The 14,346-nt window shown below is 44.6% G+C and overlaps 2 protein-coding genes across 11 annotated transcripts in view; one reads left to right on the forward strand and one right to left on the reverse strand.

The window, feature by feature from the left end:
• ccdc177 (coiled-coil domain containing 177) overlaps positions 1 to 14,346 on the forward strand; it is a 104,807-nt gene that overhangs the window by 64,467 nt on the left and 25,994 nt on the right. For all 3 annotated transcript variants that reach the window (XR_007029756.1, XM_047327173.1, XM_047327174.1), the window contains 2 exons: positions 701 to 764; positions 12,864 to 12,934. The gene's annotated coding sequence lies outside the window, so the exon portion shown is untranslated. The remainder of the gene's footprint in view (positions 1 to 700; positions 765 to 12,863; positions 12,935 to 14,346) is intronic.
• smoc1 (SPARC related modular calcium binding 1) overlaps positions 1 to 14,346 on the reverse strand; it is a 44,267-nt gene that overhangs the window by 18,149 nt on the left and 11,772 nt on the right. For 5 of the 8 annotated variants that reach the window (XM_035610642.2, XM_035610639.2, XM_035610643.2 and 2 more), the window contains exons 2-9: positions 11,546 to 11,711; positions 10,691 to 10,774; positions 8,136 to 8,248; positions 7,939 to 8,038; positions 6,028 to 6,078; positions 5,497 to 5,544; positions 3,311 to 3,400; positions 2,809 to 2,877 (exon numbers count right to left, since the gene is read on the reverse strand). In XM_035610642.2, the coding sequence (XP_035466535.1) occupies positions 2,809 to 2,877; positions 3,311 to 3,400; positions 5,497 to 5,544; positions 6,028 to 6,078; positions 7,939 to 8,038; positions 8,136 to 8,248; positions 10,691 to 10,774; positions 11,546 to 11,711 (721 nt within the window). The remainder of the gene's footprint in view (positions 1 to 2,808; positions 2,878 to 3,310; positions 3,401 to 5,496; positions 5,545 to 6,027; positions 6,079 to 7,938; positions 8,039 to 8,135; positions 8,249 to 10,690; positions 10,775 to 11,545; positions 11,712 to 14,346) is intronic. The other 3 variants (XM_035610644.2, XM_035610646.2, XM_035610645.2) reach the window with 3 other exon arrangements.

The following is a 14,346-nucleotide window of genomic DNA, read 5'->3' on the forward strand; positions in this document are numbered from 1 at the left end:
TGGAGTAATCACTGCAATATTGTCTCTCGCGAGCCTTCTCCGCGGTTAAAATAGCGGAAATGTCAGTAATGGGGGAGCTCGGTGCGGAGGTATTTAGGTGCATGTGTTTGTCTTTATGACCTCGAGGGGAAACAAAAGCGGAGGGATGACGGAGGGGTTCGCTCGTAAAAGGAATATATAATTTTGGACCTAAGTTTGTTGCTGTTGTCGTTCATTGTGCTGAAAAGTAAAACCGCAGCACCACCACCTCCCTCGAGCTCGACACAAAATGGGCTTAGGAGAAACAAAACCCTCCAGATTTCAAATCCAGATTGATTTCAATACTTTCCTTCGACGTTGTGTTTTTTTCTGTTTTCTCGAGTTTCTGTTTCTCCAAATGTTTATGAATGAGCTGCAACATTGGAACAACGGCTCTAAAGCAGACTCTGCCTAAGCAAATACGTCTTACCGACATGATCCCTGCATCAGAAGTCATAATGATGGGGTATCAAGAGCCAGTAAATGAATAATGTAGTTTATGCTGCCCACAGGAGGGCTGCTTTGTGAGCACTCGGGTTTTCCAGCATGTAGGGGACAGCCAGAGGTTCGGATTCTGAGGCGTTTGAATATTGATCACTTGTTGCACCAATGGAATGAAGAAAGAAAGAAAGAGAGCAATGATCTCAGGCCAACGATGAGCTTTTCTACTTGCCTGTTTCAGACTCTCTGGATTTGGGAACACAAAAACTCACACCCGTGATGGAAGAAGTATTCAAGGCCTTTACGTAAGTAAAAGTACAGTCGATTCTAAAAATCAAAGTCCTGCATTTAAAAAGTTTACTTTTAAGATTAACAAAGTCTCAAAAACAACAATGTGAGAGGAGTCGCTCACAGTGATGAACCAACAGAGAATCATCCACTGAATCCCCAGTTCACCTCAGCCTTTACGAAGCTGTGTATCACGCTTCAACTTATTGCAGAGTTGGTGGAGACCAAAAATGGAGCGAAAAGAGAATGATTCTTAAATTCAAATCCTCCAAATGCCAATAAACATCAGACCAAATGATTAATTATGTTGCTGTGCAACTGCTGCATATGCAAATAAGCAACCGTTAGCTACTTCCTCATATCAACCAACACAATTTCTTTCTGCTGCCCCAAGTGGCCAAAATTTTAATTGTAAGTGCTAAAGCTAATGACTACTTTTATTATTGATCACCTGAGATATTTTATTTTTTATTGATTTCTCTTTAAAATATCAGTAAATAATGAAGTAAGAGGATATTCCAGTTAGTTTTTTTCAATCTTAGCAAAAGTCCCAAGCCTAACGATTCAGTTCAATGAAATTTTACTGTAAAGCCTCAAATTCTCACAATTCAGAAGCTGGAACCAGACAATTTTCTGTTCATAAATATTAGCTTTGAATAAATTTCTGACTACTGGTTGTGAAGAAGATTTGGGTCACGTGGATTTTCTTGTGGATGCAATATGTGAATCTTTAAAGTAGTTACCGTGGTTACTATTGCTATCTTTTACTTTTAGTGAAGTAAAAAGTACTTTTTCACACAGTTACACAAACAGACATACAATATGTCCCTTTCATGATACGCACATCTGACACACACACACAAACACACACGCCGCTCACGTCTCAAACGTGACGACAACACCTCCGGCCTCGGTCGAGCCTTGTCGTTGTCCTTTGAGGACACCAGATGCTAATTGGAAACAGGAAGCTGGTGTTTTCCACAGAGGTTTCAAAGAGCTGTCACAGCGAATGTCTCGCAGCCAAAGCACAGTGCTCGATGATGACCACAGCCCTGACCACAGTTTCCCCTGCCACATCGCCATCATTCAAAGGAAACCCTGCATTACAATCAACTGTTTGTGCTCCCTTGAGTGGGAGTATACGTCTGTAAATAAGAGCATGAGGTGAAGCTGAGACAGCAAAAAGACAGCGAGGCCTGTTCCAACCCTGACACAGTCTTCACATTATATATTCTAAATATTAATTAATATCCACTGATTGACTGTGGAAGGTTTAGAATTACCTAAATTAAAAGAAATTAATTGAAATACAATGCACTTTGTTACATGTATTTCCTGCTACATTTACTGTCATGTTTAAATAAAAAATATACGTTGAAGGTACAATTATTTAGCCTTTGTTTTTTAAAATAATTACTGACTATTGAATTACTACTTACTAAAATTATTGATATTTTAATATTCATGAATGAATTAGTACATGACATGAATATTCCAGGCCATATTTACATCAGAGTGGGTGTGTTGTATTACAATAATACCATTGCAGAATAGTTTTTTTTATGTCTTATTTATTGTAAACTGCTGTAATCAATTACTCATATCAGGCAAAAACAATTAAAAGTTTAAACTGATCTGTGATTTAAAAAAATCTGCTGATTGTCTTTATTGTCAATTATCAAGCAAAAATGCATAAAATATTAATCACATATCTCAGCTAACCTAAATCATCCAACTGTCACACACAGATGCTCACAACAAATATGGGTTATAATTATATCCTACAAACTGTGCAGCTGTGAACTTAAGTAGGTGGTTTTACTGGGAGGAGAGGTTCTTGTATCAGTGATGTGTTCAAGGACATGATCCCTCACTGGCTTCCCACACACAAAAATTGCCAATTCAGTTCATACGACACCGGTGTTGTCAATGTGTGGGCAATGAGTAATGTAACATAATAATAATATGGCATATTAATCAGAAACTCTTAACTGTTGCAGCAACACCTTACTGTTTTAATGTGAATATTTAGACAGATAAATATGAACATCTTTCTCTCACCTTGTTTCCTGGACGTGGAGCTGTTCTGCTTCACCAGCTGTTTTATCCACAGCGTCGGAGCCGTTATCTCTGCGGTGATCGGAGGACAGAAGAGAGATCGGTGATCTCAACGTTGCTCAGTTACAGTTAACGTCACTCAACCTCGTCAGCGGTGCAGACGACACCAGCAGATGCATATTTCAAAATGACAGTTTTGCGCAGACGAGCTTTTCCCCACAAAACCAAAATTAAAAGTTACATCCAAGATCCCATCACTTCCAACTAAATATCAAATATGTCAATTGGATTTTTTGCCATCTGGACTTTTTTTTCCATTTCATGTAATGGACTTTTCTTAAGAAACTGCATCTTGGGTTTCAATATAAATCTCTGTCGAACTAAACAGAGCAAAAATAAGATGAAATGCAGAAAATGGAGGCCAGTTTTGAAACCACGATGATGAACATAAATACACTGTATGGATCTTTGCTGGTGGACAAGTGGCTATAGGGGGCGGACGTACCATCGCCCTCAGGCGGGACGTGAGTCTCCATGGTGGGTGTGGGCTTGGAGCCATCATCTGGGTTGAGGGTGAGAAAGAAACGGAAAGAAACTACCATTATTGAGGTTAATACAATCTACTCTCCAGAACTGTTGAATGGTTGGGATTTGCACATGGCCCGGCCAAGACAGGTAGAAAAAGACAGACAGAGAGACAGATCGAACAATACAGAAAACAGAGGACGACCACCCACGTGTGGCTCAACATCTCTCACACACACACACACACACACACACACACACATACACACACACACACACACACACACCAATCTCACACTGACATTCTCACACTGATCAGCCTGCACATTCAACACACTGCTTCACAATCATACTGCAAACCGCAACGCACACACACACACAAACGGAGACCACGCCCCTATCGGGACCTGCATGATTGCAGCCGTGCAGGTCCATAATAAATCCAAACGCAGAGGTGAACAAACCTCTGAACAAACAATGGAGTTTGAGCTTCATTATCCTTGATCGTCACAATAAGACGACTTTTGGATGTTGGTCCAGTGAGGTCGGTCGGTCGGTCAGCTGGCTGGTTCCCCCACCGAAAAACACGACCTCAACAAGTGGGCACACTTGCGTTCGGCAATGGTTTCCAGAGGATCATTTTTCAAACGACTCTTATGATGATTAAAACCATTGTTGTGAGGCCGTCGTCACATCAAAACTCTCCCGTGGCTCACGTCTTGGTCCACGAGGACGATGATCTCAAAATGTCCAGATGTTGGTCATGAATATTCGTGTCATTCAAAAGGTCGTCCAGCGCCACAAGTAGGCATTTGTACATTTACCTTTTGTACAGATTATGAAAACTGTATCCTCCCAGATGCTGTATGATTGAATGACTCCGTGGCTTTTCTTGTTTGTTGTTTCCACTTTCAGGATGAACTCTATTTCTAGTAAACTTCTAGTGAATGATTAATGGCTTCTTACTCTGAGTAACTAAAACATTGACAACCAGTCTGGCAGTACCTCTAAATACAGCTTATCCTCAGTTGTATTTCACCACACATCATACTGTTTCACCAGTAGTAGTACTAATACTGCTATATTCATGAATATTCAATTATACATCACTAAAAACTAATGTATCTCTAAAGTTTTTCGTCGTCTTTTTCTCAGTTTTTAAACATTCCATCTTTAAACATTTTCTCATTTTTAGTTATTTTAAGAAGTGAAATTTTGCGGCCTCTCACTTTGGAAAAACATAGTTTAAATATAATTGATTGTAATATTAGACACACTTTCCGAGTGTAAACGCAAATATTTCTTGCAAATGGAAACGACTACGTTCATAAAATTTCAACAATTTCGGGGGGTCTATGCATAAGATCTAACACAATATTCAGGTCGGAAAGAATCCTGCTAATCAATGGATAAATTGTAATCAATCATACATGATGCTGTGGACTCGAGCTACTGTAGCTAGGATACTCACCCCTGTGCAGTTTTGTCGCATCTGGAAAATCCCTTTGGGAAAATAATTAAATCAAAAGCAAACCACAGATGAAAAAAAAAAAAAACTTTGATTGGAGTCATTCCACAAGCACTAACAAAAGTCCTTAAATCAGAAGACGCGTCGGTACGTTTAAAGCGCTCGAGGGTCAAAGCGACCTGAGCTGGTGAACAAAGAACAGTAGTCACTGGGCTCGGGCGATCCTGCGTCGAACACTAGTCAGAAATACCCGTGTTTTCCTGCGGCCTCGTGCAGACGCGCTGCAGATGTTCTCACGGTGTGTGCCGAGCACGTACACAAACAACACACGTACGGTTAACGTGTAACTTACAGTATTTCTCTATTACTGTTTGATCCAGGTGTGGACTGGGAGCTACACACTGTGAGGGGGGGAAAAAGACAATTCGTGTGAGCATCGACAGCAAACCCCTTCTACTGTAACCCCCCCCCCCCCCCCCCCCCCCCCGCCCCCGCCCCCGAGGCCGTCGGCTTCACGTCCCCTTAACATTACAACTCGAAGCGCCAGTCGTGTTCCTCTCTGCTCTGCACCAGTACAGTACGGACGTCGCACAGATCCGTTCGAAAAAAGACAAACAGGAACTCCTCTTTCTTTCTCGTACGCGACGAAAACCCATTCATGCACATGCGCACGCGACATACAGCCGATCTCAGCTCACCTTTTCTACCCGAGTTCGGCGGCCCGGGTGGTCTGTCGGTTACTGACCCTGCGACGAAAGAACAAAGAACAAAACACAACATGTACAAAGCAACAAAAAATAACTTTTGGGGAACGTCTGATTCCAGATTATGTTCATCCATTTTAAAAAAGATTGAACATTTTCAGGAAAAAATACTTATTTTGAGTTACTTGATAGTCATCTTTTCATTTTTACAGGACACACACCAGTAGGAAACCATCGCCAACCCACTGATGATATTTTGTTTTATATTAATGAAAACATTCCGTTAGTACGTCATAGTCACACACTGATACATTTGGCTCGTTGCATTACCTCTATTTACAAATGATGTTGTGCATATTCCAGATATCATTCCGACGTTTGGTTGCATGCAGATAGCTGATGTCATGCATGCATGGATGCACGGGAGGAAAAAGGGGCAAACTTAAGACCGTGCAGCCATTTACAACGGAAAGGGGACACAGAAACTTTTTTTTTAATGAAGGCAACTAGAAGGAAATTTACTACCTGACAATCCACTTGTCGCGGCATGAGTTCCCATAAATTCATGGAAGTTTCCTGCAAATGTATGTGAGATGATTGATTCGGGTCATAGTGTACGGGGGGGGGGGGCGTCAGTAAAGGTTACTTTGTCATCAGCTGAGAGGGAAGGGGTTGTGAGGAAAGAAGAGTTGATTGCGCCCAGATTCTGGTTCCCGCGTCATACATACCTTTGCAAGAAACAATGAAGATATCGGATCTTATGCAGGACAGAACACGAGAGCTTGTGTTTTTGCGCTCCAAACTTTTTTTCCCTATTTCCAAAAGGCATATTTTTGCTAACCAGCATTCTTCTAACCCTTGCCTTTGTCGGCACATCACACCAGTCAGCTGTCAATCGGTGGAACGGTGTGAATGTGTCACGTTGTCGTGTGCGTATTCGTCCTTGTACGATTAGTACAAACAAATCAAAAGCCCCATTTGTAAAAAATGATTTGCGCGCACCATTAACAGTGGTCAAAACTCTGCAGGCTTCCTTTAAATGGCGTGAAGTAACTGTCCAGTTAGTGACAAAGTGTGCACGTAATAGTGCCAACAAGACTTCAACAGCACCTCTGTTTTTATGAAAACATGCGACAGAATATTGCTCGAAAAATTCTTGAACGCATTATCCCCAAGCTGCCAGATGTTCTCTCTTCCCCTTGAACCCGAACATTCACTTGCTCTGCACACGGGCCAAACCTCGCTGGATCTAAATCGTGGTGTCTTCACGTCTTGCAGAAATGAATAATAACTTGAGAAACTGCACTTGTATGTAAGTCTCAGTCCCAAATGGGGGAAAGAGTGGTGTGGTTTCCCTCGTGAGAACGGACGTGCTCCATTTCAGAACTTTCTCCCCCGATGCTGTTTGAAGGGCCAGCTGCTGACTCGCAGCCACACAGCTGATTAGTGGCACAAGTGCAGAGGAGAGAGGGAGGGAGAGATAAAGAACATTTGACAGAGAGGCAGCAGGAAGCCTCTGGCCGTCTGCTGAACGGCTTCAGAAGGGGCATGCGACCCGTTCTCACCGCACAAAATTTGCACCATATGCTCCGGTGACTGTGCAATCCAATTCTGGCAAACACCCCCTGCGTATTATCTTCTGAGGGAAAATGATGGTGATTATCATAAAGTGTTCCCATCCAGGAGGCGAGTGCAGCGGAGGCCCTCGCTCTCTGCTCCCGCCTGCTGAGAGCACTTAAACAATTGGGGGGGGGGTCGGCAGCCGAGAGGCCCCTGGATGTACGGCCATTAGCCGTCTCGTTGACCTTGCACCTGCCGTATTACACATGACATGTAATGCACATGTGCCCCCAGTGTGGCGAGGCGGACCCCCTTCCTTAACTGTAACCAAAAAGGTTGCGTTCGCCCTCTTGTCTTTCATCGAGCGCGGTCGGGGGCTCCCGAGAGTCATTTATTTCAGGTGCAGGGTCGTTTCAATGATAATGTACTCCGTTCAAGTCCTCGGGATTGTTCTGCTTAGGACACTAATACAACCCATCCATCCTCCGTCTCGTCTGCGAGAGGGAAACCGAAGCCGTAAACCGTTTCCAGTTGTTTTTGAAATTCTGAAGTGACTGAATGTTAATTGGCCCAAACCACAGTGACTTGGCTTTCGCGGCGCTCTTGGCTCCGAGGTCCTACATGTGTAGCCACCAGTTGGGATTCTTTTTTAACATGCTTTGTTATGCTGCCTCGCAACCCTAATAAAGAATTGTGAGGAATCATCCTGTCCTACGAACATTGTTTACAGCCTGTTCAACATTATCCTGAAGTGGAGCTGCACAAATAAACCGAGTCTTAAATTTCGTAACAACCTTGTGCGCGACAGACTTGTTCTGTGGGAAAAAACTCATCATTTCATCCCCAGGTGGCCAGGCTGTTTGCCCCCCCCAGTACCTGAACACACTGGGGTCCTGTTTTGCACAGAGGAGCCACTCACTGGCTTGCCGTCACTGGTCACACACCAGCAGTAACCAGTCAGAGTGTGGCACTGGACCTGCAGAGAAAGAACGACAGTAGCTTTGTGAGGAGGATGCGTGGATGGGGATGATTCACGAGAGCCTGAGGGAATGTGTGCAGGTTCAGAGACACACCTGGGCAAACGTCCCATCCTCGTTGCACTCGGGGATAAACATGGACTCCTGAGGTCTCCTGGCCTGTTCCAACGCCTGGTTCCTCTCAACGCGACACTTGGACTGACCTGCATCTGTAACGTGTTGACAGGACAGTCTGTTCTCAGACACGGCTGTTGTTTTACTTACTGAAGACACCTGTTCTTAGTCAACACCGCCCCCAGGTCACACCTGAGAGCCGACCAGTACAAACACAATTTACTACTGTTGGTGGTGCTGAGCTCCGTCGGACGTTTAAACGTCTCGCCTGAGGGCACGTTACGATAGTTGTACCGGGAGGGTACGGACACTTTTCCATCCCCTGGGCTTCCTGATAACAATGAGCCATCGAAGTGATGTCCCTTAAGGTTTTCATGAATTTGAGAATATGAGTCCGTCATTCCTGTCATGAATTCAAATATCACCATTCTACCTATTTGTATCTACACGGCGAGTAGTTTGATTCCACTCTAAACAGATAAAACATTGCTGCCCAAGGGCCGATGCTTATAATACTATGAAACTGCACTTCCTGTTGATGGATTAATGATTACAACTTTAAAGGAGACATATTATGCTCATATTCAGGTTCATCATTTTAATTTGGATTATTACATGAGAAGGTTTACATGCTCTCAAGGTCAGTAAACACATCTGTTTCCTCAGACTGTCCTTTCCTGCAGCTCCTCTTTCACAGCGTCTGTCTGAAACACTTGGTTTTAGCTCCTGTCTCTTTAAGGCCTCTTTACCTCCTGCTAAAGCCCAGTCTGCTCTGATTGGCCAGCTGGCTCTACTCTGTTGTGATTGGTCGACGGCTTCCAGCGCGTGTAGGAAGTTCTCTCGCTCTATCTGGCTTTGTTGGGGGAGCGTGTTAGACTAGCCGCTAGACATTCCTTATGCATGTCCGCAATATGGTGATTTCACCATCTTATGGAAGTATCGGCGACTACCGATAAGGCTTTTCATGAGCATCAGGATCCGAGGTTTCTGTCGGGGAGAGGAGCTCTCTTTACCACATACTTTAAGTTTTTAACTTTGCAGAGCTTTTACATCCATGAAAAAAACTGTCAAACTCTAGAGGAAAAACTGAAAAAGCAGAATATGTCTCGCACCACACGGTTGGTTGCTCATGATTCCGCAAAGAAAACCTCTCCATGACTTCTGGTTTTTAAAACCTTTTCTCACTGCCGATACACCAAGCACAGACAAGTCCGAGACCTTTTTTTATTGCACTATTGCAAAATGCTAAAACAACACATTCCCCGACAAGAAATAACAGTGCCGCTGAGCGTCACCGGTGCCAGAGCTACGCTGTGAGCCGCACAGTGTTGGTGCCGAGGACTGCGGCGTGTCCTCGACACTGATGTTTTTTGAAATGTCAGTGGAAACTGAGCTTGTGTTCCTGCAGCTCCGATGAGCCAGACCTGCTCTCGGGGGGGACGGAGGCAGGAAGTGGCTGAAAGGTCAAAGAATGAAGTGGGCTCCGCAGCAGCTGGTCACTGGACTGGTTTTCTTATTGCGCTCACGGCTCCCGCGGGGTCGAGCGTCACGTTTGACTGTTCGTGTGCACGCAGTCGCCCCGGGGAAGCTGACCTGTCAAACCGCGGCCCTTCCAAATTTGGCAAACCGTTTCCCTAGACAAATAAAAGTAAGTCCTCTGGACCTGAGAGGAGACAGACACGTCAGAATAAAAGACATGACAGAGCCAGAATTGGGCGATGACGTCAGCGAGGAGGACTGACGTGGTTACAAGGCTTATTAAATCTTGTCGTACATGTCTCAGTCCAATGTCCTCGTGTCTGGTTTATGGAAAGGTAAAAAAACGAGTTAATGATCAGAGGCTCTGCACAGTTTCTTCATCATGTCTCGCACTTACGTTTGTCTGTGCTTGCTAGTTGTGACGAGGCAAAGGTTTATTCCTTTGTGTTTAATCTGAATCTGGAGCACACAGTTAGCCGTCGCCAGGCTCTTTCCATTGTAAACAAGGATCGGTTCGTAAGGTGCCTCAATAAATAAAACTGCTGTTTCATTGCAACAGAACAGAACCTGCCGCGCCTGCAAAGTCTTGAGCGAGCTTTTGCCCATCTTCCCTTTCCTCTGTACACCGCTGATATTATGAAACAAAACCATGTGCTACCAGACAGATGGGGCTAAACTCACTCCAAGAATGGATTTGGTTGGGACGGCTGTTTTCCAAATGGACTGGAGGGGGACGGGGGGGGGGATACCGAGTTCCAACCTTGACTCTAGACCTATCAATCTCTGCCGCTGGTGAGTGGCTGGCATTCAGAGGCCGGGGAAGTGTGTGATCCTGGTCTGTAAAAGCTTACACGCCTACAGGGAGGCGGAAAACGAAAGACATCTTCTCATTCAGTTCCACTTTCCCCCCCCTTGAAGTCTCTGGTTCTGTCTGTTGGCACCGAACTGCAATTTCCCTTTTTTCAGTTTCTAGTACGTCGTCTCCCAGAGAGAGAAGATTAGGTGATGATTAGGTACAACGTTGTTTTAGCATATCTGATGTTTCCCCGGCCGCTTACCTTTGAGCTCCAGGTCTCTCCCCTCAGACATGGAGGTCGGCGCCGGCGCCACTGGCAACTGATCGATTTTCACCCAGTTTTTACCTGAAAGACGAGAGGAAGCCACATCAAGCTCCGTCTGATGATGTGTGTATACGTTACAGTGCGCTTGAAGGTTTTCTTTTATGCCGTATCAAAAATCACTGGTCATTTCAGGCCGACATCCTTCCGTGCAAAGTGGTAACAGTGGTAATCATATGTTATATACATATATCCATGTGTTTTAGGCTCAGGAGGCACTCACATTCAGTGAGACGATACATATTTGTCATCAAGTTTAAGGAAAAATCTCTTTTTCTGGATAATTTATGCATGAATGTGATGAAGAGCTTAGATTTTCCAGGTATTTGTGGGATTAGCCAAAAACACAAATTCCTGGCTTGTTATTCTGTCCATTCTCAAAAAAATTATTATATCATGAGATATTTATATATATCGCCACATAAAATTACCATGATTAAATATACATGTGGTTCGACCCTACTTGGAAGCATCGTTCTCATTCATTTCAGCATGTTCAGAAAAAAATTAAAGACAAAAGTTATTGTTTTTTTCTCTCAGAGTAGAACTACTACACCGTACGGTGCGTTCGTGGAAACTCCAGCGTCCTCTACGACGTCAAGTTCCAGCTGCTGACGAGATTTTATAGAAATAAGACAACGTGCGAACCTACGTGAAATGCGAGTATCACAATGTCCTACAGTAAAAAGTGGCGGATGAATCTTACAACTGAGTGTCCTTGACAAATGCAGCCTGACAGATAAGCCACCGCGATGAAGGATCTGCAGATGGCGTCGTTATAAAAGCCAGGGTTACCTCGACATCGGCCGCGGTGGGCCAGTGCGAGTGTCTTGTCTTTGCAGCGCGCCCTCTGCAGTTCGCAGCCGGTCTCGTAGCTCCGCCCGTCCGAGCCGCACACCGGCTTCCCCTGCGTCCGCGAGCAGATGACCCCGCAGTGACTGTCCCTGTCGCCGATCAGCCACTGCAATGGGAAAGACAGCAACACGTACCTTCAGGTGTCTCGCAGCACAAACAGATGCATCTTAAGACGAGCGAATTTGTATTTCTTTTATTTTCTCACTCCGTGAAAATGATGGTTTGTTCTTTCCTTTTGGCTCCTTCTCGTTTCGTTCTCTCTCGTCTCCTCGCGTTGGAACAAAGGCCACATTCAGCTGAATCGGAGATGATGCCAAACTAATGTACGAGCTCCGCTCGTGGGTCATTCGCCCGCTTTTTGCTCAAAACATTTCTGCATTCCTCCGACAGCCGTCAGCCGCTGCCCTCCTTTGTTCACGCTGCCGTAACACGGGTGAAGCTCAGCCTGGAAGCTCATTTGTCTAATTTGTGTTTGGCTGAAAACAGGTTGAACCTTGATTAAGTTTCCAAGGAGCCAAACCACACTCGGAGCAGTGGGAACCCCCCCCCCGCCCAGACCTTTACTCGCGGTCTATTAGTGAGTTGATTCTTCTCTACGGTTGGACGACGGCCTTCTCTCTGACAGCCGTAATGGTTCTTGGCTTCGCGGCTGCCCCGAATATATTGAAGGTCCAAAGCTGGGTTTTTAAAAGTCTGAGGCCGTGAGCCCCTTCGCCTCAGACAGAGCTCGGAAAAAGTCCCCCCCCCCCCCCCAGCTTACTTAGCCTAGTTTCCCTCAACCTCTGGATGCCTACGTGACCGTTTTTATGTTCCTCGATCCCGTAGTCACTCAACAAGTGAGCAAAGACATCCTCATATTACTGTTTGAAGAAACTTCAGACAACATCAAATACATAAAAATCTGGGGGGGTTTTGTTTCTGACTTTGGGAAAGTGGGTAAAATTCCCCAAAACTATCGTATCATTCACACACCGTTGGTCTGTTCAACGTGATCGCCTTTTAATAAGTAGTGTAATAACTAATATCATTTTTTTCACTTCCATTTATTGAGTATTCCCTTTTTTTTTCTTCTTTTTTTACCTACACACAAGGAGCACTTGATTTGCCTTATGTCATGAGTACTGATTCAACCTTTGTGCCTCCTAAAACACCTGTTGCATAGAAGGCAAATCAAGCAATTCCCAAATAGGAAAATATCTCACGCTCAAATCTTCTCAAATGCCTTTTTGCTTTTTCTGCTTCTTTTTTTTCAACCGAGGTCTCTCAAGCAATTTCCCGGAGTGCCGGTCGGAGGCCTGCGACCGACACAGGAGATCTCATTAAGTGCAGGTACGGAGGGAAGACCAGTGGTGGAAAAATGAGACGCAGCCAAGGGCACAGTTTCCATCCCTCGTCTGCCAACATCTATCACAGGATCTGAGGCCACTTTCAAACATGAGCCGTCCTAGAAAATGCATGTGTGCGATGATGGTGTACGCAAGAACATGTGTGTGCGCTCAGATCCCTTCCACACACACACACACGCATGGACAACAAACAAATAAAAAACAACACTATTTTGGAAAACATCAAAAATGTTGCTTGGAGACAGATTTTCGCACATTAGGAGCGGATTGACCTGAACAAAGCGTATTTTTAAAAAAAGCCAAGTCGCTGATGTCATGAATGAGTTGGTGCACAACTGGATCTCATATACAAATTAAATCAGCAGCTGTTTCACAATCCTCCTATCTGAATTCTCGGCCCCTCCCCCGGTCTGCCCTCTTCGAAGCGCCAATAAAAATCAATCTTGAATTATCCGCCACTGACGCTGCTCTGTTCCGGGAAAAGTAACTTCATTAGATGTGTGGGCACTGCAACTAAATCACCCATGATCTGTCAATATGAATATTTGAGACGTGTCACTCGCTGGATGAGAAGTCACGGGGATCAACGGAGGGGAAATGCTCTGGGAGGCGAGGGTCTGTACGAAAATTCCATCATCCAATAGTTATTTAGATTCAGTTTCAGTTTGGACCAAAGACGTAGACCAAACAACAAAGTGTGGCTGAAAAGAATGATGACTCATTCCACCAAAGTGGCAGAGAACTCTTCCTACTTGAGTTTAATGTTCTTGTCATATTCTGCCTATATCTCTCTCTTTCTCTTTCTGTCTCTCTCAGACGACCTGGAAACATCACAGAAGCTCAAACTTTTCATAACGCAGATCACAAATCCAAAATGTGGTGAGGAAAACGAGACGCGGGTCAGTAGAATAATCTATTTACAGTCCTCCGCGGGGGGATACCACCCTGCTCCTGCCAGCGCTGACAGTTATGACATTAACTAATAGTTTGTGTCCCTTTGCAAATGAACTGGTGTCAAGACTTTCTGTGGATCATTTCCTTCATATTAGTGAAGAGAAACTGGCCCATTTCTGGCTCGTTTCAATACTTTAACAGATGAGACCTCATTTGGAAAAAATGCGGATTCATTTCACCCCGGGGCAGGAATGCGTTAACCGTCTGAAAACTGGGATTTCTTTTACGTCTCCATACAACACCAGTCGACTGAAGGGTCTTGCAGCCGAGAGGAATGGTCGTGGCCGTCGCAGCCGACGCGACGGGACATAGATTAGACTCTTCCTGAAATCGCATGAGATTCTGGAGCGTCAGTTGTCTGCAAGATTAAAAGAAAAGAATCGGTAGATGGGGACGACAGGATGGTCCAAGAAAGTGTCCCGAACCTGCAGGATCACATCA

This window comes from Scophthalmus maximus, chromosome 15, assembly GCF_022379125.1.
Source record: "Scophthalmus maximus strain ysfricsl-2021 chromosome 15, ASM2237912v1, whole genome shotgun sequence".
NCBI classification, from domain to species: Eukaryota; Metazoa; Chordata; class Actinopteri; order Pleuronectiformes; family Scophthalmidae; genus Scophthalmus; species Scophthalmus maximus.